The sequence below is a fragment of the Hirsutella rhossiliensis genome (assembly GCF_020360975.1).
Source record: "Hirsutella rhossiliensis strain HR02 chromosome Unknown scaffold00009, whole genome shotgun sequence".
Classification (NCBI taxonomy): domain Eukaryota; kingdom Fungi; phylum Ascomycota; class Sordariomycetes; order Hypocreales; family Ophiocordycipitaceae; genus Hirsutella; species Hirsutella rhossiliensis.
In genome coordinates, this window is record NW_025408675.1 from 1,641,133 (window position 1) to 1,669,091 (window position 27,959).

Consider the following 27,959-nt stretch of genomic DNA (forward strand, 5'->3'; position numbering starts at 1 on the left):
TATAGTTTATGCCGAGCCTTGGATGAGGTGATCGACATGTACCGAAATGCGGCTGGGCAAGGAAGAGCAGAAAGATGGCGGCAAAGACAAGGGCCTGCCCATGCCCTTGAAGGTTGGGCAAGGAGGTTCTCTGGGCTTTGTAAACTCGGAGACGGCGCAGCCGGGAGGTCCCCAAGTAGGCAAGCTCGTGCCGTCATTCAGGGGGGTCTGCATGAGCGGATGCGACCACACTTGCAGAACTGAAGAACCAACGATTATTACGCCAAAGCCCCTGCCGCGATAGGAACCATGGGCCGGCGGCAGCCGGCATGCTGTTGCGTGATTGGATCGGTTACCGATTCTTGGACATTATCTCATCCCTTCTTGAGCAGATGCAATGCTGTGCTCGGTAAGTGTACCCTTGAAAACTCACATCTGAAGAGTTGAGAGTTTGCCTGCCGAGACGAGACTCTCCTCTTGGCCGATTGTTTTCACTCTACTGTTTGCTTTCGGGACAATACCCTGCATCTCGAGGCATGTGAATATCTCTGCATCGGAAAGAGTCCCGGCATTGATTGCACCACATTACTGATCTAACAGCACGTTTGGCTCGCAACTGTGAGGCCTGTTCACACGATAAACTGCACAAGGGGTCGAAAGTAAAGCCGCCAGTGTTAGTCGTTCCCGGTCTGAACTGGAAATGTGCAGGTTTCCATGCCGCTGTCTAGAATAGATGATGAAATCCCGATTGCCAGTCAGATCCTGCGAATGCTGCCAAATCGAGTGCATTCACGTCCAGCATGTGTACGTTTTTAACATCAACTATTAAAGGCATTGCTTTGATATATAATTCAACTATTAGACGAACCATTGTTTCGAACTACGTATTATCAACACAATGCTTGTAGGCGGCGCACTACGAACACAAGATAGGTAGCTGGACTATCTCTCTAACCCTAATTCTCGGCTTCGAGTGGCGGGCTGTAGTACAGTGTCTGGTATATGCCCTTCTCCTCGGAGTATAGAAACGACGCATCGCAATGGACCGGCGTTGGGCGGTTGTGCTTCACGGGGCCGCTAAGAACAACGTTAGTCTTGACTTATCCAATCTCCCAATGATATGACGAACGAGGGGGAAGGGTCGGCGCGAGAACGGATCCACAACAAGGGGATAGCACGTACAAAGCATCTTCAAAGACCATCTTGTACCTCCCGTCCTGTCCCCATTCTTGCCCGCACAGGCGAAAGATTTCCTCGTAGTTTTGTACCGTCTCCTCGTCGCTTCGTACGTAGTGCCACGTCGGCAAGTAGGTTTTCACCTCTGGGAGCTCGCTGTTCGGCCTCAGCTCAAAGCTGAAATATGCCTTCTGGTAGAAGACGGAGCCACTGTAGAGAGGCTTGTCATAGTCGTCGTCGGTGATGCCTTCCGGCTCCTGGAGGAGCAGGTGCCAGATTTTCCGCAAGGCGTCGAGCCCGTCCAAGGTGCGCTTGTCTTGGAGACGGCCGCCCAAGGTCAAGTAGTCGCGGACCGTGTTGAACGAGTTGTTCCTGGTGTGGACGTAGAGCTTGACGCGCGCGTCTGCCATGTTGGCTTCGTCGACGCAATCGATGCCCAGCAGCTCGATGGCCGAGGGCACTGGGCGATTCGTGAGGAAACTGTCTCGTACATAGTGGTCAGCGGTGATGTCTATAGAAGATCAATCGGCCCAAGCAGAGTCAGACTTACTCCGCTACCATGTCCAATGAAGCTGGATTGAGGGCGGGCTTCAAGTTGCGAAGCAAATTCCAAGTCATCTCGTTCGGCGATATGCCGGTCGCGATTTCCTTTGTCTTGGGGTTGAAATACGCTTTGACAGCGGCCCCGGCGCCCTTCAATTCAAAAGCAACAAAAGTAAAGGGAACTCTGTCCAGAGGAGGGAAACTTGCTCCTGGCGGCAGCTGCTCCGCTATCCATCCTGACAGCTTGGCTTGAGTCGCCTGGACTTCGTCGGGCGACGGAGCAAAGGTCGTCATGAACGAATCCTTCCATCCAGAGTAGAACCCAAAAGTCTTGAAGAGGGAAGATATTATCTCTTGGCCTGCCTGGACTGCAAACGGGTCGCTTTCGCTGCCGCCATGGGGTCCCAGAGGCTCCCAGCAGTAGCGCGCGCGCGGTTTGACGGCGCTGAAGTTGATCGATGGTTGGAAAGGAGAGCCGCTCTGTGTCAAGTGAGACTTGGTGTGGGCTTTTGAGGGCCGCGGACCAAGGTGCGGCAGCACATAGTCAGACAGTAGGCGGAGTTGCGCCTCTTCCTCCGCGGGCGAGTAACTCCCAGTAGACTTCAGCAGAGAACTCAGAATAGGGGCGCAGTGCTTCTCCCAGTACGTGTAGTCGGCGTCGGCAGCCACAGACTCGCCATTGCGGGCGGTGGCTGTCATTACTTTGGTAGCCATTGTCGTCTGGTGCGATGCAGAACCTCGACGTTCTACTGAGGATTGGGGATGTGCGAGAGAGGGTGTGAACAAGAGTAAGATGACTTGCCAAGGGGCGGGTTGCAGCTTGGATGATCCTCGACGAGAGCCGGCAAACGACCGACCGGCGCTTTAGGAAATGCCACACGTGATTATATACCTGGGATGAAGCGGCAGACCATGTGAAGAGATACCTACGACAAGATATCGCACATGAATAAGCTAGAGCGTGGGTAATGAGTTCGGGCAATCTATGCATTAAGACGGAGAACGGCTGTACCCGAAGCAAGAGGTGGTTGTCTCCCGGGCACAGATGAAGGCCGTAAGCATTTCGTTAATCTATGGGAGACGAGTGCTGACGATGAAGTGCCTATGATGCTCTTGCTGCATGACTCGGGTCAATGTCATCATGCCGAGTGTCATGGAGCTTCGCGTACCTGTAGCTTGTGTTGCCTTCATGAATCTGGCTCCGGACGCGGATGCTGCCTGTGGATCTCGTTCCTTGTTTCACCCTGTCCATGAGGGCCTCCATCAAGCCCAGAATGACAGGCCCCTCGTACTCTGATATACATGACATGCAAGCGAGAGCGGAGCGATATGGAGAGCATACGCTTTGATACCGTTCCAGGTGCTTTCTTACCTCGCTTAGAGAGGTCTAAGACTCGTTGACTGACACAAGGGGTACGTTAGGGACACGCCCATTCTTCAGTATCTTTGACCAAAGACGGTGTACCCCGGCTAATACATGTGCTTAACGTGATCTTTCAAGGTGGCGGCCCGGCCATGTTGACAGACCTTCAAGCGGCATAATCAAGTTTGAGTGTACCATTGTGCTTTAGGCAAGCTACATAAAACGTAACTAGAACACAGCGCGTTACGAGGTCCGGAGCACTTCCCAAAGTAATGCACCCGACGATGCACAGATCCGCATGCGGCATTGCCACTGGCGCAGGCGGCCTGCTCGCGACCACGGCGCGGTTCTCGGGAAAGGGTCATGGGGCTAAAACGTGCATACTGCAGATTATCATGTCACATTAACGAGTGATCTGCCAGGTTCGGGCCGGTCCCGGACTGGTACGCTTTACTTGGAACGGGTCGCGGCGATCTCCTCGCTTCCGAGGGCGAGCATCTTTTGCATCTGACTGCCGGTTGATTGTCCGTGTTTCTTGGTACCTTGGGAGGCCTGGATGACCACGGTAGCTCCTTAATTCACCCTGCCACATTTCCATTGTTTGACGAGCGCCAGTCCTTGGGTCGTAGAGCGTCTCGCTCTTGACTGGATTGGTGTTTGGACATCTCGAATAGCAATACCATTGACAGCGCCAGACTTCTTCTCGACGAATCACGAGAGGAAGCAAAACGCCTTTTATCCTAAAACTGTGAAATAACTCGATGGGGAAAGTCAACTACAACCGACATGTAGTATCTCAAAACGTGTAGATGGGTGTCCACGTCCTGCTTCGTACTCTGACATTAGCCACTGCATATGAATACTATAAATTTCCAGCATAATGCAAGCTACTACTTCGATCATAGCTTCAGCCTTGCGTTGGCGTCGACTTTGTACGTACATATTAAAGTATGTTGCGATGATCGAACCAATAGCAATGTCTTCGGTGAGCATGAGACCCGACAAAAGAAACCCAAGACCTTCAAATAGCACGCGCCGTACCATCCAACCATCCATATCACATATCCAAAGCAACATCGTGTCTTTGCCGTAGCCAACCCGCTACGACGCGACAACCCTCTCTCATGTGAATGCCTTGGAACAGGACAGTGGTCTTCAAGCAGTTGAGGGAGCCTTCAAACTTTCTAAATGCCACGACGACGGAAGAGAACGACTGCGTCCCGATTCGGGAGGATCTTGTCGCCTGAGATAATATTTGGAGGACGACGATGCTCATAGCTACCTTGAAGTTTGAACTCGTAATCGAGCAGGATTCGACTGACCACGGCCTTGATCATATACTACGATGATAGTCTCACGTTAGACAAGGTATGTGGAGATCATGCAGCAAAGTCTTGTCATGACAGTGGAACACGGAGCAAGGTAGCAACTCACAGAAGCAAAGAAGCGTCCTGGGCAGGCATATCGACCGAGCCCAAAGTGAAGATTGGTTGAGCTGCTGTGAGCAAACGATGCGGATGCCTGCTTTTCATCCGCCCATCGAGTCGGATCGAAGGCCTCGGCAACACCCATCACGTTCTCGTCCATGTTGATGTTTCTCGCTGACACGCCAATCTGTTGCCCTGGCTGCAGCTTGTAGCCATCGGACAAGGTAATTGGCTTTCTCACGATTCGCCTGAAGGTGACTATACGTCATGTCAGTAGTCTTCGCATTTTAGACTCAGGAATGGCGTAGCTCACATTCACCAACTGGGTTGAAACGCTGAGATTCTCTCATAAGACTGTCCAGAAGTCTCATATCAAGCATCGCTTTCTGGCTGATTCCATCCCAGCCTGAATTCAAGACGTCTTGCTGCTCCTGCTTCAGTGCCTTCAGCAGTTCAGGATTGGCGATGAGGTCGAAAAGCATGTGAGTGGTAGCCATGGCCGTTGTGTGCACGACCGCCATGCTCAAGATGCCGAGGGTGCGATGCGCGATGGCCTCCGGCTTTGACTCGTCTTCGGTTCGCGCAAGGTCCATGCACCACTGGAGAAAGTCTTCGTGCTTCTCGTCGGGGGAAGCTCGTCTTCTCTCCACTTCGGAGCCAAGGAGCTGCTGCACATAGGCTAGCTGTTCGCGCGCATCTGTCACGCTCGAAACCATGGGTCTGAGAAAAAAGCCAACAATGTTGCCGAGGTTGCGGAAGGTGGCGATTGTGTTGAAGGTGTTGCGGCTGAAAGAGGCGGATGTTTGGAGGAAGATTTCGTCTCGGCAGAGCGGCTCACCAACAAAGACTCTAGCCGCAGCACGAGTCGACAGATCCAGCACCATGTCGTACGGGTTAATCGGGATCCATGAGCCTTCATGGTTGGCATCATGGAGATTAGCGAAGCTCCAGTCTCGGACGATTGCATCTAGTCTCTCATCAACTTGGACTCACCTGCATCGCCGCTCTGCGGTAAAACGTGGTCAAACGCAAATTTGAGCTCGTCTACGACGACGGGAATGATACGTGCTGAGCGGCGTGTCAGGACCCAAGCGATTCTTCAAATTCCGTGTGTCAATCTCGGCCGTCGTCCAGAACTTACGAAGTCCAGGGGTCAGACGCCGGTGGATGGCGTCGGAATGCAGTTCGCTCCCCAGCAAGATGCCCGTGAGATTCCCAGCATTGTCGTCGAAACTTGCTGTCAGGGGGTCCAGCTTGTCGCTCGTGACAGCGCGTAATTCTGCAGCGTACTTTAAAGGGATGACCACCAGGTCCATATCCATCTTGAGCAGCCTGAACGGACGGTCTTTGTACTACAATAGCGGTCAGCTTGGGAGAGCCGGGTGCAGAGAGGTGGTTCTCTTTGGAGATCCAACCTTGCGATATCCTTTCTTGACCAGCTCGACGGCGTTTCCATTGTAACTTAGTCGGTCGAGAAACTCTGGGAACAATGCTGGCCAACGCCTGACCGTTGGAATGCCGCCCTTCTTGCGTCTACGGTCAATCATAAACAGTACGAAGAACCAGGCGCACACGATGGGGGCTTGGATCAGCAGGAGATTCGACGGCATGATTGCGGCTCTTGATGCCTCGTAGAGAGGCGACGATGGATCAATTGTTGAGTGAGATTTACTCCAAGGTCAGCAACAGAAAGTTGCAAGTACATGTAGAAGTCAGCCTCGACGGCTGCCCCCGGAAGACCTCAATCGCTCTCATTTGACGTAATTCACCTCATGTTCTTCACGCCATCCGACCTCGGGTTGAGAAACCGTCTGCTCGCTACAAGAAACGTATAGCAGCGGCCGGCTGTGCGGCTCGTCCCACCACGGCCACCAATGTCACCATCCACTTGTGGAGCAAGAAGGTAGGCTTCATCCGACTAATAAGATAGCTTAACACGGGGCTGGCTGCATAAAGATGCCCGGTATCACGGAGTAGTCCCGCAGATATCAAGCTCCGCAGGCCGCATGCACATGCAGCACATGCTTTGCGCAGCGAGACAGGGAGTACAGATTAATGTTAATGGAGAAAGCAACCGGCCCAATCAAAGCAGCTCTGTCATCAAGGATCATTACGCTACGGTTGGATCAGGAGCAAGCGCGATGATACTCTGCTGCGTCCTCACCTTGCTCAGGCTTTCCGGGTGCGACACACAGTGTTCTTTAAAAGCCCGCGTACATATCCGTACATCACACATGCCCCAACGACCCCTGCCTCTGGAGAGAATTACGAGAGAAGCTACAGTGCTCGTATCGTTGAGGCCTCAAACAGCCGAGTCGATTCGATTTCGCCGGCTACTTTCCTATCAAGCCTCGCATTGAACCACGCCAAACTTTACAGCCAAAATGTCGTTCAAGGTGTTGATCATTGGCGGATCTATAGCGGGCCTCACGCTGGCCCACTGCCTGGACAAACTGGGCATCTCTTTCGATATCCTTGAGCAGGGTGAGGAAATCAGCCCCCAGGTTGGAGCGTCGATAGGCATCCTTCCCAACGGAGCTCTCATCCTAGACCAGCTCGGTCTCTTCAGTGCCGTCGAGAAAGCCATAGAGCCCTTGACGTTTGCAAGGATTCGTTTTGCAGACGGCTTCTTCTTCGAAAGCCAATATCCCTCTGTGCTTCGATCCCGTTTTGGATATCCGCTGTCGTTTCTTGAACGCCAGAAGTTCCTTGCAATCCTGTATAATAAACTTGATGGCAAAGATCGGGTGCACATGGGACAAAAGGTCGTGCGTATTGAGGATCGCGGAGACCGCGCAGTTGCTATAACCGCCGATGGCAAGGAACACTGGGGGCATCTGGTTGTTGGAGCCGACGGTGTGCACAGCGTCGTGAGGTCCGAGATCTGGCGACACGCGAAAGAAGCCGAGCCCAGCAAGATTACGGACGCGGAAAAATCGAGTAAGACGATCCGGTGTCCTAGAGTTGTTTTCATCGGCTAACAGCACCAGGTCTAAGGGTCGACTATGCCTGCATTTATGGCATTTCCTCTAGAGTTCCCGGGGTGGAGGATGGGGTCCAGCTGAGCCTCCTAGACCAAGACCTTACAATCCACGTCTTCAACGGCAAGGACCAGAAAGCCTTTTGGTTTGTCATTGTGAAGACGGATAAACCATACGCCTACGTCGACAGGCCCAAGTTTGTTCCCCAGGAGGCGCGAAAGATCTGCGATGGCCTCAGGTCCAAGAAACTCGACTCGGCGTTGGAATTCGGCGCCATTTGGGACAAGTGTGATGTCTTCACCATGACCCCGCTCGAGGAAGGCTGTTTTAAGACGTGGCATTCTGGCCGCATGGTCTGCGTAGGAGACGCAGTGCGCAAGGCAAGCCTCAACCCCTGATGCCCTCATGCGGGCCACAAATATTGACAGACGGCAACGGCGCAGATGACACCCAACATTGGCCAGGGTGCCAACATGGCCATCGAGGACGTTGCGGTTCTCGTCAACGCCCTGTGGAAAGGCAACCTCCACAAGGCCATGGCGGACACGGCCGCCATGGAGGACCTGCTGAGCATCGTGAGCGCGACTCGGCTGGCCCGCACGCAAAGCGTCTGCAAGCAGTCAGAGTTCCTTACCCGCCTGCAGGCAAACGACGGGCTAGTGAAGCGACTGCTTGGCAGATACGTGCTCCCGGCTTTGCATGACATACCTGCGGGCTCCTCGGCTGCAGTCCTCGGAGGCAAGCAGCGGCTTGCATTTGTGGACCTCCCTGCGCGAGCAGCCCAACAGAACCCTTGGTGGACCTTTGTCAAGATTCTCTCCGCGTTTGCGCCCAAGCCTCATGTGTCCGCCTTACTCGGCACCATGGCCTTGGCGATCTGGTGGGTATTACGGATCTGAACATGGGATGGATGTCATCGTTTAGGAGGACGCAATCACTCCACTTGAGAATGTCATGTACATACATGTATGTACGTGGACATAGGCGATAAGCAGCATGCACATCGGAAATTGATGCTGTCCTAGTATTTGACTACATGCTTGACACAAGATGCGTAAGCCTCGTGCTCTCATTTGCCACGCAGCGCCGTGCCTCGGCTGCAAGGACTCGGTATGGGAGTGGACTAGTCCCGAGGTCAAGTCACCGTTGACGGTCTGTTTCCTTCTGGCCTTGGACTCACGTCATACGTGAAGCCCGCTGTCTGGGGCGGTGGGGAATGATAACCGGTGTGGTCGTCACCAGAATGACACAGCGTTGGAACTGTGGCTCAGTCTAATTGTCTTTGGTCACCGTTGCAGCTGACGACTCTACAAACATTGTGATTCACTTGTAGCCATGTTGACAGAACATCTTACCTCCATGTGGCCGGTGTGGCCCAAGGTCGCGGTCGCTGGCCTCCTCGTGTTCGCCCTTCTACTGATCAGGTATTTCAACTACGACAAAAAGGTTAGCTGGGCTTGCTTTTTCCGAGATGGAGCTATCATGGCTGACTGAGATCTTCGAGGTTAATGTACCCGTTGTTGGCCCCGGAGTCGGCTTGACCAAATGGGTTGCCGCCGTGCGCAACGTATGGGGTGCCCGCGAGTCTGTCCATGAAGGCTATTTCAAGGCAAGTCATCTTGAGCCCGTTGTGGAGGTTTATTTACCAACTAGCAATGGAAACAGCACCGCAACTATGCTTTCCAGATACCCACGATGACGCGGATGGATGTCTTTCTTTGCGACCGGGCGATGACGAGGGAATACTACTCCCTCGACGAAGAGCATATGTCATTTCAGGCCGTCATGTCCGAGGTAAATGCCTCGCGATTCGAAGAGGCGAAAGCGGTACGGCTGACAAGGGCATAGGAGTTCCAATTCAAATATTCGCTACCCGGGCAGCAGCACAACATTCGCAGGATCCCAAACTCAGTAATAGCCAAGGCGTTGAGTTGGCAGAGGACTCGAGCAAGCAACCCTACCGATCCCTTCTTCAAAGAGTTCTCCACCGAGTTTCTGCACGGCTTCGAACAAGAGCTACAGGCATTTGGAGGGCTTCCCAAGTCATCTGGTCTGCCATTCTTCTCCCATGCGAACGACTCCGTCAAGCCTGGAAGCGCAGACTGGATGGCAGTTCCTTGCTTCCCGATGGCGTTGAAGGTCATTGCCCGTCTCACCACAAAGTCCCTCTTCGGGGAGCCTCTGTGCAGAGACCCCGTCTTTCTTGATTTGTGTTGCGAGGTTGGAGACTCGGTACCCCGGGTAGCTCTCCTCCTTCGCTGTATTCCCGCATTCGCAAGGCCGTAAGTCGTAATCCTGGCGCACATGGATGGGGGGTTGACTTGAGCACCTCCAGTTACCTTGCCAAGTTCTTACGAGCCCCACGACGCGTAAAGCACTTGCAGAATGTGATACTTGACGAGATCAAATCGAGAAGAGACTCGCGGATTAAGAATCCCATGAGAGTGAGTGCTGCAATTGTCGCCACTTATTTTTTCTGCACGCTCAAACGTCTGCCGGCAGGATCTTCTCGACTTCTCGATCAACTGGGTCGACGAGCAGCAAAAAGATCCTTGGGAAGACTGGCACATCACCGACATGATGACCAATACCGTCTTCGCCGCCTTGCATACATCGAGTCAGGTATATGCTTCGTCTTATCATCGAGTCTGAAGGAGGGCTGACACAAGTCTTAGTTGGTGGTCCATACCATCTTTGAGCTCGCCGCTCGTCCCGAATACGTGGCGCCACTCCGAGAGGAAATCAAGGAGCGCTTTGCTACGCACGGAGAGGGTAGCAAAGAGGCCATTGATTCCATGCACAAGATGGATAGCTTCATCAAGGAAACTCAGAGGTTCAATGCTCTCGACGCCTGTACGTATATCTTGGATTCTCGACTCCCTCCCTGAAGCTCCAGTTGGAATGCCTATTGACCGGCGCTCAGCTGCCCTTGCTCGACTCGTTCTAAAGCCTTATACCTTTTCCAACGGCCTGCACGTCCCGGAGGGCACCTACATCTTCACACCAAACTCACCTCTCCTGCAGGACGAGCGCTTTTATGAAGATCCCACGCGCTTCGACGGCTTTCGCTTCGCCCGGATGCGGGACGACTCCAAGCTCAAGGCCTCGTGCCCCCTGACAGCAACAAGCGAGCAAAGCATGCACTTTGGCATAGGACGCCATGCTTGCCCTGGACGATTCATGGTCTCGGATGAGGTCAAGCTCGTCATGATCCATCTTCTCCTGAACTTTGACTTCGCCATAGAGAACTTTGGTCCGCGGCCAAAGAACGTGGCCTTTGGAAAATTCATGCTGCCGGATATGGGTGCGAAGGTGTGGTTGAAGAAGGCGAATCAGGCTGAGTCCACAGGGGCTAGCTCTGCGCTTTGAAAGTTTGGAGGACAGTCTGTCCGACCAGATCTGTCAATGACTTCGCAGCTAGGGAGTTTCTACGTTATAGTGTGCCGGTGATGCAGTTGAAATTATACTACCGAGGTCTTCCTTACTTGTCACGGTTTATTGGTAGCCGTACACTATCCCATGATACACTGAAGCTTCGTGTCCCGGCTTCCACGATCCAAAGCCCTTATTCGATGCTTCATCTGTAATAACAGTGCTCTTGTACATGTATAGCGAAGCAAAACACTTTGTTGCCCGAATCTTGCCCAGTCATTCGCGTAGCAACCAGTCCTGCTTGGACTTTGCTCACTTCGGAGTTATTACCGGACCATCTGGACATTGCAGCTTCTTTCCTTTACCTACACAGTGTTGACTTCGTCCGAGGAGTACTTGAACCAGTCACAAGCCAGAAATCTAGCCTTATCTTTGATATCCCCTCCCTTCAGCTCAATGCTGGCCGCCCTTTTCCCTACTCGTTACCAGTCTCGGACATCGGCCGCGCCTGAACCAAGTTTCAAAGTCCGTCCCATGTCTGGTGCCGTCGGCGTGCCTTGGGGAGCGTTGACGGGGCGGTAAAATGCATGCACGTACAATCGTGCATATGACAGAGGTCATGACGGGCTGCTCTCGCCGAGTTCCCGGGCTGCATGGATCTACGGGCTGTTTGCTCTTACTAGTCACAAGGAGCCGCCTCTACCGGCCGCCTGGTGGCCCGGCTAAGGCGTCATGTCCGGGATGGCAGGGACAACCGGGAACTTTAGCCTGCCGCATAAAAATAAGCGATCAGCATCACGTCAAGCGAAGGCAGGGGCCCCAGTCGCCTCCGGATGCTGTTCGCGCTGTATGACGGCAATTGGAATTACGCGAGGGAGAACATGAAGCTGTTGAGGACAAACAAGCAGCGCTACTGCACACTTTCATGTGGGTAACAGGTAATCCTCGGCTGAGGGCCTCGGCCGCGGCTGAGAAGTGCTTGCATCGAGTTGCTGCGATACATATCATTGCAAATTGCTGGAATTGTGAAGCCGGGTTCACCGGTTATCGGGAGCACAATGTCAGCTAGGAATGTCAACTGGGATGCCAGAATCGAAATCCTGGAAGACTGCCTGGCTATTGAACGTGAACCCGCAAATAACCAAGGGCCTCCTGATTAGTGAACTTGTGGAAAGTCTTGGGCCGCGGGAGAGATCTGAAATCGTGGCAGCTTCATGTTGGTCATAGTATTGCACTGAATTCTGCCGCTCAATTCCTTCAACCCAAGCATACTCCTCCAATCATTTTATTTTTCGAAGCTTGGTCATGTCCTCAATCAAGCTCATGAGCCTTCTCCAGGCGTTTCTTGCCCTTGCCGGCATAGCCTGGAAATGGCAGGAAGGCTTCCCCCCTTTGGACGTAACAAACGCTTTACGTCTTTTCAAGTCGACAAGCGAGGAAACTGGCCGCCAATGGCCAGCTCTCTGGCTCGAGGTTCTGGTAGGCATACCTATAGAAGCGCTGAGAGATTATTGGCCGTGGTTCTCGCTTCACCTATTTCTCTACGTCGGCCAACTCATTCCGTTCATCATCATCATCATCATGGTTGAATCACCACTAGAAACAAGACCGTGGAGCTCCCTGAGGTACGTGGGATTGCCAATGACGCGACCGTGCATGAAATTGACATGTGACATGGAAGAATTGTTGCAATGCTTGGTGGGCTATCATCCCTCTGCGGGTTTTCAACGGCTATGCCGGTCGTTTCCTTGTGGATTCTTCACAGGCGCCGACTTTTGCGACCTCGAGGCGCCTCCAGAACCCATCAGAGGGCAATCCTTGGGTCTCTACTGCTCTTCTCGACGGTCACGCACATTGGCGCCTTCTCGGTGGCCCTTGTCGCGACCTGGGCACCATCCCTGTTTGCCACTCAAGCTATCGGGCCACTGCATATCATGAACAGCCTACTTGATGTGCCTGCGCCTGCCTATTCCGAACTCCCGAGCACCATTGTCAGGCAGGCTCGGCTGAGACACATCAACGAGATGACAGGGACATCGAGCGGATTCTTCCTGGCAGCGGGGCTCCTCTGGTGCGGGCTTGAATCCCGAGGTCGGCATGTGACTCCGGAGCTGCTGATATGGATGTTTCTTGTCAGCTTGATCGCTGGTCCCGCAGCTGGCGGTGCGGCTGTTTTACTCCTTCTGGACTACATCTTGGGGGATGAAAAGGGCCCGAGGGAAAACACCAAGGCACAGTAAATGCGTATAGACTAGTGGACTCAAGATACCAAGTTGGCCTGCTGCGGTGTATTATTGACTTGAAAGGCTGGTGACACTGGATGCTTTTCCGGCCATTGAAGACCGCAGCCCGTCAACTACGCCCTCACGCCTACTTACATCATTAATTCTAGTGGAGTTTAGTGGATTTCTGACCACTGGTCTAAGTCAAGCTGAAAAGCATCAAGGCTTTTAAAGGCAACGCGACCTATAATGGAAGTTGGCGGCTGTGATCAGGATATCTGCCCTGGCACGAACAGGCCAGCCCGTCGTAAAGTGACAAAAGGTCGTCACTTAGCCAACACCCCCAACCCAAGCTTTCGCAGGGATCATGTGTGGCCTTGATTCTCGACGATACCCGACACTCCAATAGTGGAAGGGCCGAGGCCCAGACCGGCAGACCTCCCCACCCCCCCCCCCTGCTGTCACCACAACACCAAGGCCGGTGGGATGGCAGAATAGTCACAGTATATAACTACCACCAAGAAGCTCTATTACGGAGCATACTCCTTTTGGAAGTGTAACGTAACAGTTCCCAAGGAATCAGGGTCTTCTGTCTTACAGATTATAGCCCATTTAAGGCCTATTGCTGAATTTAATACCTATATCTCGTCGAAAAGAGGATTAGGCCGTTGGCCTAATCTTCTCGGTTTAGTCTCTCTTGGAGTAGGGCTATACCATTGTGACCCTCTTCTGCCAGATAGCTATGCTAGCCTTTAGTTGTCTCTTCTTCTGGTGCTATTAGTAGCTCAGTTACTTTATTGCTTGCATAATAGATATAAATGTAGTGCCCTTAAAGCCAGGTGTCAAGATTCGGAAATCCTTCCAATAAATATCATAATTGGTAGCTACAAACTCCTTTACCTTATAGAAATATCAGTCTACAAGAGAGCTGTCTTGATGCTTGCTTCTTTATAGTACAAGTAGAGTGTAAATGCCCCTTACAACTTGGCCTATTGTAAAGCCTAGTGCCATAGCGATATAAGAGTGGTTTCAATCAGTATAATTGGGTGGGGCTTAAATTCCGACTCTTTTGCCTGCTGGTTGTCCTGCATTGGCTGCTGTAGCTCTTGAAGAGAGCTCTAGCGATGACTTCTCTAGCGAATTGGCATTGGCGATGCCCTCGTCGGGCTACGACTGTGGTCGCTTTCTAGGCTTAAGTTCCAGTCATGGTATATCTCCCCTCGGCTGTTTTTTAAGGCACCAACGCCGCCGCCTGCTTCAAATAGGCTGTTATGACCGTTGGCAGGCATCTGAGTCTTTAAGAATAGCAATTTTGTCGTTGGAAAGAGGCACCTGGACAATAATTCAGTTGAAAGCTAGAGAAATAGGGTTATATCTTAGTATTGGGGAAAATATCCATTTTCTCTATGATATAGGATCTCTCCTCTCAATCAAGAAGGCGGTATTTCGGCTACTAATTTACTGGAAAGGAGTCGGTAGGTCTGATATAGCCAACAAAAATTATGCCTATAGGGTTTATAGCAGCAGTGCCTTTATGATCCTAGACTGTATACAACTACTACCAAGAAGCCCTATTGTGGGGTATGCTCGTTTTGGGAATTTAACGTAGCAAGACTGTTGCTAGTTATGTGGACCTTACACTAGAAAGTAACCGTGTGGAATGGGCTGACCTCTCTAAAAGAGAAGGTCAGCCGATGTGACTAGATGTATGCATGTGCCCAGACTATCTAGATTCCTCGCAAAGGAGGCTGTAATAGATAAATATCCAGAACCATATATGGACTGCCGGTTTTGAAGCCTTTGACCGCTTTCGGCACCGTTATCCTCCCACCTGTAGGCATACCCCATGGCGTTGAGTCTACAAATTATCCCTACGCCTTGGTCCGTAGCACAAAACAAGGGTTGTTGAGCCATGTGGGGCTTGCATTGAAAAGTGACTGTATGGATTGTACTGATCTCCCCGAAAGAAGGAGTCAGCTGATATAACTTCATCGAATACGCCGAAAATAGATGTCTAACCGTTGACTGCTGGCGTCGGCGCCTCCGGCTGCTTCCGTCACCGTTAACCTATGATGTTGAGCCCATGAGCTATCCACTTTTGTGTCGCTGTTTAGGCAATCCCGTGTGTCTGTTAGTCAAGGCTTAAGCTATCCCTACACCTCGGTCCGTGACAGTTGTTGGTCTGCTGCTCCTGATCCAGTACCTTTCCCGTACCGGTCGGCAGACTCTGGGCATCATCATCAATGCCCGGCACCTGTCGCATACATGTGGATGAATGCATGACAGCGACTCTCAAATACGCCACTGGCCACATATTACCCGCGTATATAAGCGACATGCGTTGCCGCATTCGTGCCGGAGCCGGATATCTTACCAGTAGCGGTGCGGCTGCTGTAACCAACATCCGTCTGGGCGAACAGAGCTGCAGCCACTGGGAGGCCAGCGTCGAATAATGCTTATCAATGCTTCCATGTGGAGACGTTATTGCTGTGGCCGCAACAATCGGCTCAAGGGCTTTCATGCAGTGGCTAGGAGAAGGACCTTTGTTGGGTGTAAGAATAGAGCCGATTTCGTTGCTGCCTATGCCGAAGAGGCTGGTATTGATAAAATTGCATAACTGGTCAGCGCTGGAACCCAGCGACGTCTGGCTGATCGTACCTCGACTCCTTCGCACCCAGATCTCGACATCCTCACTCTGACGTTCCCCTCGGCCCTTTGACAGCATGCCGCCTCCTTTCTTGAAGATGATGGACGTCATCAAGGACCGCATCGGTATCAGCGATGTTGCCACGCTGTTCGTCGCCTTCTCCATAGGCTTCCTGGCCAAAGGCTCGGCCAAGCTGAAGCCTGCTTCGACCCAGCCTGTCGAGCAGTTTGGATACTGCAAAGAGCTGCCCGCCAAGCGAAGCAAGCCAGAGGACACTGAATGTCCTTACGAATACCTCGTCAAGCTTTATGGAAAACATCATTTCGAGCCCTTTGTCAGGGAGTTTCGGCCTGCACTGGAAAAGGAAGACCCGGTCAAGTACACGCTGATTCTTGACATCATGGACGCGGTTCATTTCGCTTTGATTTTGGTCGACGACATTTCCGACAACAGCCGTCAGCGCAAGAATCAACCCACGGCCCATCTGATCTATGGGGCCAGCGAAACGGCAAACAGGGCTTATCTGGTGCTGACGACAGTCATCAATCGCGCTCTACGTGAGCGTCCAGTTCTCGGGGTCGAGCTCATGAAAGCCTTGGAGAACATCCTCCAGGGCCAAGACATGTCTCTCGTCTGGCGCCGGGATGGGTTGGAGTCCTTTCAATACCAAGGCGATGAACGGATTAGGGCTTACAAGAACATGGCCCTGCTGAAAACGGGCACTCTATTCATACTCTTGGGGAGGTTATTGAATGATGGCGGGGAGGAGCTGGATGATCTGATGACGCGATTCGGGTATGTCCTTCTTTGATCAGACCTCCCATTGCCACGCGGGCTCCCAGCGAAATCGGCGCACAAATTCCCATGCTTGGACGGAACGCACTAACTCGTGGTTTTAGATGGTACGCACAGCTCCAGAACGATTGCAAGAACATCTATTCGACCGAGTATGTGACCAGTAAAGGTGCCGTGGCAGAGGACGTGCGGAATGGAGAGTTATCATTTCCCATTGTCGTGGCACTCAACGAAGAAGACTGCGGACCAATCATGCAGAGGGCACTTGAAAGCCACACCGAAAAGGACATCGAGGCAGCCTTGGACGCCTTGCAGACGGAGCGGGTGAGGGAAGCTTGTTTGAAAGCACTCAAAGAAGCAGGTCGTGGATTAGACAAGTTTGTCGGACTCTGGGGACGGCGTGAACAGATGCAGACAGGCTCCTTGGGTTGATATCTTGGTTTTTTTTCGCAGCTGCGGTTGTTTTTTGGACGGAGGCGGAACTGCAGAGAGAGAACCCCGGGGAACGTGGAGGAATTATGTTGTTTTGCATGGCTTTGTATTTCGAAGTCATCAAATGTCACCCGGCTCCGGCTCCCCAGGCCTTCAACCAATGCTTGATCCCCCCAAGGTTGCTATTTGTTATGCTTAATTGATGACCTGGAGAAATTCAATGACGTGGGGCTTGTAGTTTTCATTCGATCCTCAACCCCTATTCGTGCTCAAGACAGAGCGAAAGGCCTCTCGTAACAAGAGGGCTGGGGACATATTGTGCAAGGGTTCACAGTATTCTACTTTGTCCATCCGGCACATTTTCCTTTGGGAAGCCATAGCTTCATGCTTCAAAGCCATCGGTGTCCAAATCGTCAGGCGTCTTCCTAGATGAGTTGAAACATATTGTACCTTGCTCCAGGTCCCAGCCATCTAGCAGAAAGACAGGGGCAAGGGTTTACTGGAAGTGCCTGAGGTGCTGCCGATTGAATATGTCGCAGTGATGCTCAAGCACGCTCTGGATGGGCGCCCCAGAGCTCAGGCTGTGAATTCGAGAGCCACTCTCTTTCCGTCTCTTCGACCTACATGCTACCTTACGCTCTACGAGGTACTTCGTCCACGTATGCAATGCTCCCACATGTCGTCTTGCCTGCATGTTTAGGGGGGGCATCTTCCCAAGTTCCCTGAGGTGTAAAGCAATCTCTCTAATCAACGGGTGCGCTCAACCAGTGCGGCATTTCCTCCGTTTGTGCATCATGTGTGCGCGCCTAAAGTGTCCGCATACATGAGGCTCCGGAGAGATCCATGGAATATTGAGAACCTCGACCGGTCGGACATTTGCCTGACCGCACCGCTGTGCATGAATGACATGAATGATGCGATTCGACCCACTCTCTCTGCATTCTATGTACTGCATGTTACATCTTTGACGCATTAAGTGCGTCTGATCGGAACCAGCGTCGCATCGCAATTCGAGGCGCCGCCGCCTCTAGTAGCCGTGCTTCTTTTTTACCGAAGGTTTGCCCCGGGGATTTACACTTGTAGCCGCCCTTTTACATGACCCCAAACGGCTACCCGAGCAGTGATTCATCGATATCTATCTAGACCAATTTTAAAAAAGCCATGGGCTTCATAGCATATGTTGTACGCCCGGTCGAAAGCACGTGTTGTGCCAAATTCGCTCTATGGAGTAGCCGACTCCCCTTAAAGGACCAAAGGTCCGATAGCATCGGCTATCCCATTGAAGGTCCGAAGGCTGCAAGTAAGTACTCGCTCCCAAATGCCCCCTATATATATCGATATACTTGGGGAGATACTTTAATATTTGTCTTACCAGAGCGGTTGTGTGCCATGTAAGTGGCGAGGATCGGGAAACGTCTGCCACGGTGTGGATTTGGCGGCAATCAATATACTGTACTGCTAAGCGTGCGGTTCTAAGTTGCTGCGATGCCTGACAGATGCACCATTGCAGCCTTTGGGCCTTCAATGGGATGGTTCGGACATGACACACATACAGTAATTACTGAGGGCCTGCTTATATGCAACGCAACGCTATGCAAGGAAACGTTCCGGTTTAAATGCGTACAGTACATCCACGTGCATCGTGTATTTCGTTATTGCCCCGTATTGGCTCCCCGGGTTCTCGCGCATTATTCACCGAGCAATATATTGACGTAGAGAAATGCAGGTTGGATTCGGACTCTTTTCCTTGACGGGATGCTCTTTCACATGTTCAGGTCCCAGATACAGATATCTTGGTTTCAAATCATTATAATGGAAGTGTATTCTGAGGAGACTGTATAACAGCAACAAGATCAAGCCTTGATATGTCTTTCCTTAGCAGCTCAATGGACGGCACACACCGATACGCATGTGTACTGTGGTCTCCCGTGACACCTTCAGTTTTATGCTTTTACTCACTGTGGCCGATTCGTGGTCCTTTTGTGTTCAGACCGGACTAAGTATGCAAATTAAGTCCATCTTGTTTGCAGCCTACTCGCACGCCCACTATACGCACACTCGCAAGCCGCTTGCCCCTGAGTGCTTATAAAAGCAAGGCAATATTCTTTCTCGCTTCCTACTGGGCCAGCTGCCATTAGACGGCAAAGCGGCACCGCGATACCACGATGGATGGCTTTACTGATCTGCAGCCGCCTCAGGCTTACGAGGAGATTCAATGGCTGGCCGACACTCTGGTCTTTTTCATGGGCGTCGGCTGGCTTATCAATTATGCGGGCATGATCTGGCACTCATACAAGGGCGAGACCTACAGCATGGCCATCATCCCGCTCTGCAATAATATTGGATGGGAGCTCGTGTACACACTCGTCTACCCGTCGTCAAACCGGGTAGAGGTGGCGGTCTTCGCGGCCGGTGTCACTCTCAACGTCATCATCATGGTCGCCGCGACCCGCGCGGCGAAGACGGAGTGGAGCCATTCGCCTTTGGTTGCCCGTCACACACCCCTTATCTTTCTGGCAGGAACTCTCATGTGCTTTGCTGGTCATCTCGCTTTGGCGGCTGAGATTGGACCCGCCTTGGCCTATTCCTGGGGCGCTGTCATATGTCAAATCGTGTTGAGCCTCGGCGGGCTCTGCCAGTTGCTGCAGAGAAACAGCACAAGGGGCACGTCATGGACTCTATGGTATGTGACAGGTCGTCAAGATACATAATGGAAGCCTAACATATGATCTATGCAGGCTAAGCCGATTTCTCGGTTCCAGCTGTACCGTGGGCTTTGCCTCGCTCCGGTGGAAATTCTGGCCCGAGGCATTTGGGTGGCTAGGAAGTCCGCTGGTCCTCTGGAGCCTTGCAGCGTTTCTGCTGATTGATGCGACTTACGGGGTTTGCTTGTATTTCGTGTCTAGGGCCGAAAGTCTGGCAAGGAAGCCCTTGAAGTCGCAGTGATGGATTTGACGTTGGCTCTGCTTTTGGTTGCACTCGTCGACATGCCGCTGCTGCACCCTGCTTGCGTATCCAGGTCTCCCTGCGACGATTCCGTACATCATGCATCATTTAGTTGCAATAGACGGTGCTGCTACCTGACTCTGTGTTCTGTTGCAGGGGCATCTCTCTGGACAGTAACTTGAGTCGACTATTTCTACGGCACACCTTCAAGGCAAAACGGGTCTTTCAAGCTACGGAAGATGGATGCATATACAGCCTCAATTTCTTGGTTATCAATAGATTGGATAATAGCTTCCTTGAAGTGAGTGCTGATTGGCTTACATCAAGAGCGGGACACCAATAGCTGAGTCGTCACGGACTCTAATAGAGTGGCTTGGAGTATACCAGCCTCCTTCCCCTTGCTCAACTATGCCCAGACGGTGTGTAGTTCCAATTGGTAACCCTGAGCGAGTTCCAGTATTTGTCCACCCCCGAACGTGTATGCTCTGGGCGGTGCTAAATAACCCATCAGTGGCACAGTGCAGCATAATGAACGCCAAGACTAAGAGCAGTTCAATTCGAAGGCCTGATGGAGAAAAAAATAGGCTGACGAAAGACTACTTTTAGGATCGAGGATGTTCTAGCGCAATTCAACCAATTCAAAGGGCCATCACAAAAAAACAAGCCGCTTTAAGTACTTGTGGCAGAGGGTACCTGAAAACTGGCGACTTGCAAGGAACAGATCAGAAATGTCCAGAAGGTAATTAACAGGGGATCATCGGTGGCATTCAGTGCGGTCAGGTTAAGGGAGCGGCGGCCAGCTTTGGAGGATTTTCCCAATTTCCATATCGAATCATTCAACCCTTTTTAAACTCCAATGCAAATCTGTCTGCCTTTTCCTTTGGTCAGTCTCCTCACTCGAGGCTGAGCCACATATGGAACATACGGGGACGGGTAGTGCATTTGGGCGTTAATCGATATCAGCTATCGAAAGGCCTCGATGTCTCTGAACAACAGATTCCTCTTGACGTCGAGACCAGTCGTGTTGGCCCTGACAATCAGCACCACTTCATTTTAGAGCTTGACTTAAACAGGGACTGCTTTGTTTAGCTTACTGATGAGCTCCATCGTCATTTTTCTTTCTCCGAAACCACTACGGTTCATTCATTAAGGATTCCCAGTCTTCTAATGGCGTCGTATTATGAGTCTGGAACTCTTTTTCGGCGTATTTATTTGGGCATAGTCTTCTAGAATCCCGCGTGGGGGTGCAAATTCCCGACGACCAGATCATCGGAGAAATATGCCATCAAGGGTCGGTGATTCAAGGACCCTCTCACGCGGGTACGTGTGATTAGCGCCGCAGCGATGGCTGAATCTCTGACAGCCACTGTGGCCTGCTGTTTCTATGGCTAGATTGTTTTTCTCCGTTTCTATCACCTACATTGTGTAGCTAAAAATCGTGGAGAAGTGAGTCTTGGAATCTTCCTCGAGCGGCTGTGCTCTTGGCATGTTGTCTTTATAGATAGCTGCGATGGTCATCGCCGTAGCCGTAAGGGTTAAAGCTGGCAGAAACGCATCTCAAAGCCAATTTGTGAGACAAGCTATGTATTAATGATGACGTTATCTCGATGCTTCTTGCCATAGGCTGGGCAGACAATAGATCCGAGAGACGAAGCAGAGCGTCTATTTATGCCTCATACGATTCTGGCTGATAGTGCTAAATCCAGACACTGAGTTTTGCGTGCGAGCCTTGCTGAAAGCTGGACTCTATTGAAGTCGAGTCGATTTGGACATTCTCATCTTGATTGGTAACCAAACATATATGAATGCGTTCTCGTACGACAATTATCGCTAGTCCCAACCCCTAGTCCTAATGCTCTTCGATCAGTACGTATGACCTTCCTGTCTTAGATAAAAGTCAACCCGTTTACGCAGAGCTCGGCCAAATTCCCGCCGAATAGCGATGACCTAAATAGCATTACAATATCCAATAGGACGAAGATCACACTCGAGGCAACCTTACCAGGGCCGCAAATGTGGCTAGAGTCTAATCTAGGACGGTGGTGAATGCCGTTGGCCAATGGGTTCATGCTTGTTAGCCTGATATTGGGAACACAACACAGTCCATAACAGGCACCCTCATTGCCCGAGAATGAGACCTCTGGATAAAGGCAACGCGCAGGTGAACATGCTGAACGAGATACACATTGAAAAAAAACGTAAAACACGGTCGAAGGTGCCAAGAAGACGGACCGCACGAAAGGCGTAATAGAGACGTAGCTCTTCAAGGGGGCAGCGCAAGAGGCTGCGATAGTAGAAGCTGGCACAAGAAAAGGCTAACTGCTTCGTTCGGCTACATTCGGAAACGTTAAGAAACGGATAGAGGGTATGATGCGCGAACGGAATCATTCTGGTGGGCGTAGCTCTCGGCGCCGAGAACTTCATTGATATTGCTCTCTTACTTTGGCTGTAACTAACCAAGGTCAAGAAAACCACGATGCTATTATGGACCATATAAAAGAATAATGAGGTTCCTTATGGAACGATCCTTCGATCTACCTGTAAGGCTGTAGCGGGGCGACCTGATGAATTCTTGAGCCGCATAGACTGGAGACAAAGTGGCAAGTTTCCGCGTCCTACGATTCACCATGCGGGAGAGGGAAGCGCATGTTGTGCAGTAAAGCTCAATGAACAATGCAGAGCAATAGTTCGTTCATGGAATATTTGGACATGCTGCACGTCAGTCCGCGCTCACCAACTACAGGGCGTATGATGTATCACGGAAACTCCTATCAAAGCGGGACAAGAAAGAAGCCATGGTGCATCATAGCCGTTAGCTAGATTGATAGAGTCATGAAAGAGCTCAGGGGCTTAAGGCGAGCTCGGGCATGTTAGTGAGCAGCATGCCGCTTCAAGGGACTAGGTGTGCAGTTGGAGGAGATGAGATGTAGTTCGACTGTAGATGCTACGTTTGTCTTTTCAAATTCACCCCCTCGTCAAGGGGGATGAACTGGTTTTTACAAATTTCATTTGGACCGGGGGAACCATTCAATCATTACTGTATACGGCATAAGTAATCAGAGTTTGGATCCTCTGCGCGGTAGCTCCCCGTGTTGTTCCTTGATGCATTGGTTGTTCTGGGAGCCCTCAACTCGCCGCAAAAGCTGTCAATTTCCCAAATCTCGGCCACTGTCCACATGTAGCCGCTGGCACCGTTCCCAAATTTGCCTTGCGGGGACTCGATAGTCTCCGTGCTTTGAACACTTCAGGATGAGGCACAATGTGTACTTCGTCTGCCATCTTGAAGGAAGCTTCCACCAACGTCAATCGTGCAAGCCACGGTCTTGAGTTCACATGCAGGAGTCGATATCATCATTAGAAGGTTCTACAAGCAGCCATTACCCGATGCAGTCTCCGAGAATGCCCAGGTAGCATCTGCTGCACACGGTGCAAGCGAGGCCGCCCGGCCTCCGGCGTGATTGTGTCTGCCGCCACCATGCACGCCAAACACTCAACGGAACAGTGACTTCTCTCCTGCATGAGCATCCGGACCCAAAATTAGGAGAGATTTCTCGGTTACAGAATGCAGAGACCATTTGCTGTACACACGGGCTGGGGTCTAGGACATGCATGACGACCGTAGAGTTACAGCGTCCTCCACAAAAAGCTGACTCTCCACTTGTGGCGAGGCCGGCGTGGGAAGCCGGCTTACACGAAGGCACATGAAAGCGCCAGGCGGGTCGGTTCCCGCTTCCACAGTCGTATACCTGCATGTCGCAGACGTCACGACAGCTAACCATCTTGTCGACATCACATGTCGGGGAAGATCTTGGTTCACCCTTTGCGGGCTGACATCTGACACTGCTCTTGTCTCCGAGCCTCCTCCTGCCCCCCCATATCTCTCGCCTAATCTAATGGGTCTCCAGAAGCAGGCTCGTTCAACCTGCTCACTACCGGACACGTCCTACTCTCAGCCTCCCATCGACACCTGAAGGTGCACTGGGCTTGTTTTCTCATCGCTAACCGGCATGGAGATCTTGTATTTGCTGCTCTAGCTTGTCCCCGTCACGCCTATGCAGCATTAGCGAGACTGATCCCCATATCGATTACAACGTCTTCGCTGTTGCCTATATCGACCTTTAGGCCTGTCCTGAACCTATATCCTTACAAACACCCGGCTTCGGCATTTGCATTCGCGATTTCGAGCCAACAAGGTCAGGGCGAAAACAAAGTTTAAGCTGCTTCTCTCAACCATTTACATTGCCCTCCTACTTCGTCCATCCTATCTCCAGGGTCGACTTATTTCAACCGCAAGGAGTAGGAAATCATGGCCATCGCCGCCACAATGGCCCTCGTGCAGCAACTGCCGCAGCAACTGCCATCTCAGCTCCAGCAGCCCTACAAACTCCAGCAGGAGGACCCGACCCGGCAGCCGCTAAGTGTTGACACGTACGCGCACGACGACCTCAACTACACACCCAAATGGACACAAGATAAAGAGAATGTGGTCAGGGCGCCCTTTGACTATGTCGCTAGTCACCCGGGTAAAGACTTCCGGCGTCAACTTATCGCGGCCTTCGATGCCTGGCTCCAGGTCCCGCCGGCCAGCCTCCAGATCATCACAAAGGTCATCGGCATGCTGCATGAATCTTCACTTCTCTTGGATGATGTCCAGGACTCTTCGGCGCTGCGTCGCGGATATCCCGTGGCGCATAGCATTTTCGGCGTCCCCCAGACTATCAACTCGGCCAATTATATGTGCCACGTTGCCCTACAGGAGCTCCAGAGGCTGAAAAGCCCCGAATGCGTCTCAATATACGCCGAAGAGATTCTAAATCTTTATCGTGGCCAAGGCATGGAGCTCTTTTGGCGCGATACTCTCACGTGCCCTACCGAGGAGGACTACCTCGAGATGGTTGGCAACAAAACGGGTGGCCTCTTCCGCCTCGGAATCAAGCTAATGCAGTCCGAATCGACTGCTGCTGTCGACTGCGTGCCTCTTGTCAATCTAGTTGGTCTGATTTTCCAAATCCGCGATGACCTCCTCAACCTCTCGTCCGAGTATACGGATAATAAGGGCATGTGCGAGGATTTAACCGAGGGCAAGTTTTCTTTCCCAGTGATTCACAGTATTCGTTCCGACCCTACAAGTCTACAACTCGTCAATATTATTAAGCAACGGACGTCTGATGTAGAAGTGAAGCGTTACGCCATCTCTTACATGGAGGGCACCGGTAGCTTCGCCTATACCTGCGCCGTCATCAACACTCATATAGACAAAGCCCGCACTATGGCGCTAGAGATGGACGCCGGGCAGGGCCGTTCAGAGAGCATTTTGAAGATCTTGGACAAGATGGTCGTTGCGTGAGGATTTTTTTTGGCGGCCTAGGCTTTCTGATGTATCTGGAGGGAGTGCAGACTTGGCGTGGCGCGTATGCTTTCGGATTCTTTCCTACAATGCTATCCGTCTCTCGGCTTATGCCGTTTTCATCTTGCTTCTTATGTCTTTTTTTTCCAGTATTAGCAGCACCAATCTTGGTCAAACCACGGGGCTGGGGGCGGGTGTTACGTGTAGATTAGGGGAACCATGTCCGGTGTGGTGTCTGCTCTCCGAAGAACCAAACACTCACGACTCATTTAACGCGGTTTCTCCGTTTAACAATTGATGAGCACCGTGGAAAGATGCCTGCCACCAACGGTGGCTCGGTATCCTACTTCTTCCATGTGGTCTTGGATAGAGAATGGGCTTATGAATATCACTCTTAAGTTACGTGTCAGTCCATACCGTTAGGTTGGCATTTTCCCTTCTAATTTTCCCCTCAGCGCAAACAGTTTAGGCTCCGGGAGTGCATTGCCTACGATGCTTTGTAACAATAATTATACAGGAAAGGATTCAGTACGTTGGAGAACACCGAGGAACATCTTAGTCGTTGTGACATGGTCTAAGTAGTATAGGAAAGACGATGCCATTGAGAAACTGGGTGAGGAGGGAGCTGCTCGCGGTGTCTCGATGCATTCGATTATAAAGTAAAGCTGATAGATACACACCTTCACTGCCGCTGCTTAGCCTCGGTGATAACTAATGGCTTAACGCACTTGTGTCGGTAGGTGAAATCTAGTCGGCCGAGAGCCGGCCGGCGACCAGGTTTCGCATTGGTATTTCTCTTCACTACCCGTTACTAGTGTTTAGGGCTGAGTCCAAAATCCTAATGCGGGTAATAAAGCAACAGGACGAAGCGGATAAGCTCGAAGGGTCCGTAACTCATCCTGTACGGGCCGCAGCGGGGGGGAGACGTTTAGGTATATAAAAGGCTGGCTGCCATCGCTGCTTAAACTCCTCGGTGCTCCCATTAAACTTGTCCTAGCGAGCTCTTATAGTTGCTACTGGCCAAAACTTCTGGTCTCACTGCACGCGATAATGCGATATCTGCAATGTGACAATCTCTGGAGACGACCGTGAAGGACGATTTGGCGTTCGACGGCGAGATCAATTAAAGAGTGCTGTAATGCTTCTCTGGAAGAGTTGGGGGGAAAGGGGGGTGAGGTGGCTGAAGTCTCGCGAACAGGGCATGCAAATAGGGCATAGAAGACGTGAAGTGGGCTTTAGCTGTTGTTTGCTCGTTATCATCTGCTCTAATCTCCCTTCTTTTCTTTGGCAAGGCCCCTTGTTTATGTCCTCTTTCCCTTCCCTCTCAATCTGTCCAGACTGTCATTATATAAATTCTTAGCTAAAGGGCCTGGCCACCCTCATTCACTGGCGAGGTCATATTTTTTCTGCGTCTCCAGCCTCTACGCAGCTAACCTGCATTTCTTGTGTGAGTGTGTAAAAGTGAAGCTTGCCGGAGACAGTCGCCCCCGACTCTCAACCAGGTTAATGTTAGAACACTAAGCATAGGGCGTTTATCGGCCATATAACAGAATACGCATAAAGTCACATAGAGAGGTAAGACAGCAATTTCCCCTGTATGAGGGAGGAAAGGGGCAGTAAGAAACAAGGCTCTTAGTAAAGCTTTGTATTCTACCTCTTTAGGTATAACTCACTTGATTTGATTTGATTTGATTTGGCTAAATCTTAACTCGATTTGAATATATTTGGAAACTATTCATTTGTTCGCAACCCAGGGCCCAGGCCCCCGAACCGCAACTGTCTCGGATAACCAGGATGCTAAAATTACTAGATGAACCCTCGCACGCCCCAATACCCTTCTCCTGGCAGGACATCATCATGACAGGCTGAGATGGGGATTACTCCTACTTCTGCCCATGGCCCGAGAACTCGAAAACGATGTCGTTGAAATCCGCATCGTCTCCGTTCTCGGCAACAACCACCAGCAGGCGGTACGTGCCGATATCGTAAGGGCCTCCTGATCTCAGTTTAGAGGGCTTGAATGAGCCGTCAGACTCATACGTGAAAGTGGCGACGGCTTTTTGAAGGGAATCAAATTTGCGCTGGAGGATCATGTTGTTGCCTTCGCCGGAGCCAGTGGCCTCGAATGACTCCTCCCCGGCCTTGACCTCGACACGTTGGACGACCTTGGAATTTGTTTTGATCCTGAGATTCAGGCCTGTCCATTTTTCTCCGAAGGAGATCTCTGCCTTGTTGCCGGTCACGTTTACGTACGTTTGTTCCGACATATTTGAATGACGGCAAAAATTGCGGAGATTGGTCCAATGGATTCTTCCTACAGGCGGTTTATGTAGGAAAAATTGACCAGCGTGTGACAGGTGAAACGCGGCGGACGTACGGATATATTTGTAACTAAGCACAGACTACGGATTATATATTTCTATGGCAGAAAAGACGCAATCTCTGCGTTGCCACGTCACGCCACATGCATATGCAGCTTGGATGGCTTCGTAATGCAGGAAACTGCGCACGATTGTTGGTAAACGAAAACTTTTACTGCGGTTGACCATGTCATATTTCTATGGCAGAAAAGACGCAATCTCTGCGTTGCCACGTCACGCCACATGCATATGCAGCTTGGATGGCTTCGTAATGCAGGAAACTGCGCACGATTGTTGGTAAACGAAAACTTTTACTGCCGTTGACCATGTCATTGTGCGTACCACCAAGCAATTATGGTTGTAGGAAGT

At 51.5% G+C, this 27,959-nt stretch overlaps 8 protein-coding genes across 8 annotated transcripts; 5 read left to right on the top strand and 3 right to left on the bottom strand.

Moving 5' to 3' along the window:
• Positions 1-935: 935 nt before the first annotated feature.
• On the bottom strand, positions 936-2,412 carry HRG_08119 (tryptophan dimethylallyltransferase domain-containing protein; the record flags this gene model as incomplete). The annotated part of the gene is made up of 3 exons (XM_044866590.1): positions 936-1,056; positions 1,162-1,635; positions 1,706-2,412. The coding sequence occupies 3 exons, from the start codon at positions 2,410-2,412 to the stop codon at positions 936-938; spliced, it is 1,302 nt and encodes a 433-aa protein (XP_044718479.1).
• A 1,833-nt stretch (positions 2,413-4,245) lies between these two features.
• On the bottom strand, positions 4,246-6,098 carry HRG_08120 (cytochrome p450 domain-containing protein; the record flags this gene model as incomplete). The annotated part of the gene is made up of 6 exons (XM_044866591.1): positions 4,246-4,401; positions 4,496-4,746; positions 4,802-5,401; positions 5,482-5,556; positions 5,630-5,840; positions 5,904-6,098. 6 exons carry the CDS (start codon positions 6,096-6,098, stop codon positions 4,246-4,248), a joined length of 1,488 nt encoding a protein of 495 aa, XP_044718480.1.
• A 774-nt stretch (positions 6,099-6,872) lies between these two features.
• Positions 6,873-8,368, top strand: HRG_08121 (FAD binding domain-containing protein; the record flags this gene model as incomplete). Its single annotated transcript, XM_044866592.1, has 5 exons — positions 6,873-6,992; positions 7,044-7,056; positions 7,111-7,428; positions 7,479-7,849; positions 7,913-8,368. 5 exons carry the CDS (start codon positions 6,873-6,875, stop codon positions 8,366-8,368), a joined length of 1,278 nt encoding a protein of 425 aa, XP_044718481.1.
• An 832-nt stretch (positions 8,369-9,200) lies between these two features.
• Positions 9,201-10,838, top strand: HRG_08122 (cytochrome p450 domain-containing protein; the record flags this gene model as incomplete). Its single annotated transcript, XM_044866593.1, has 7 exons — positions 9,201-9,263; positions 9,318-9,519; positions 9,571-9,751; positions 9,805-9,913; positions 9,972-10,091; positions 10,145-10,322; positions 10,393-10,838. 7 exons carry the CDS (start codon positions 9,201-9,203, stop codon positions 10,836-10,838), a joined length of 1,299 nt encoding a protein of 432 aa, XP_044718482.1.
• Positions 10,839-15,786: 4,948 nt separating this feature from the next.
• On the top strand, positions 15,787-16,937 carry HRG_08123 (polyprenyl synthetase domain-containing protein; the record flags this gene model as incomplete). Its single annotated transcript, XM_044866594.1, has 2 exons — positions 15,787-16,505; positions 16,610-16,937. The coding sequence occupies 2 exons, from the start codon at positions 15,787-15,789 to the stop codon at positions 16,935-16,937; spliced, it is 1,047 nt and encodes a 348-aa protein (XP_044718483.1).
• A 2,165-nt stretch (positions 16,938-19,102) lies between these two features.
• On the top strand, positions 19,103-19,883 carry HRG_08124 (terpene cyclase atmB; the record flags this gene model as incomplete). The annotated part of the gene is made up of 2 exons (XM_044866595.1): positions 19,103-19,620; positions 19,676-19,883. 2 exons carry the CDS (start codon positions 19,103-19,105, stop codon positions 19,881-19,883), a joined length of 726 nt encoding a protein of 241 aa, XP_044718484.1.
• A 4,306-nt stretch (positions 19,884-24,189) lies between these two features.
• Positions 24,190-25,230, top strand: HRG_08125 (polyprenyl synthetase domain-containing protein; the record flags this gene model as incomplete). The annotated part of the gene is made up of 2 exons (XM_044866596.1): positions 24,190-24,311; positions 24,399-25,230. 2 exons carry the CDS (start codon positions 24,190-24,192, stop codon positions 25,228-25,230), a joined length of 954 nt encoding a protein of 317 aa, XP_044718485.1.
• Positions 25,231-27,113: 1,883 nt separating this feature from the next.
• HRG_08126 (uncharacterized protein) lies at positions 27,114-27,497 on the bottom strand (the record flags this gene model as incomplete). The annotated part of the gene is made up of 1 exon (XM_044866597.1): positions 27,114-27,497. One exon carries the CDS (start codon positions 27,495-27,497, stop codon positions 27,114-27,116), a length of 384 nt encoding a protein of 127 aa, XP_044718486.1.
• Positions 27,498-27,959: the final 462 nt, after the last annotated feature.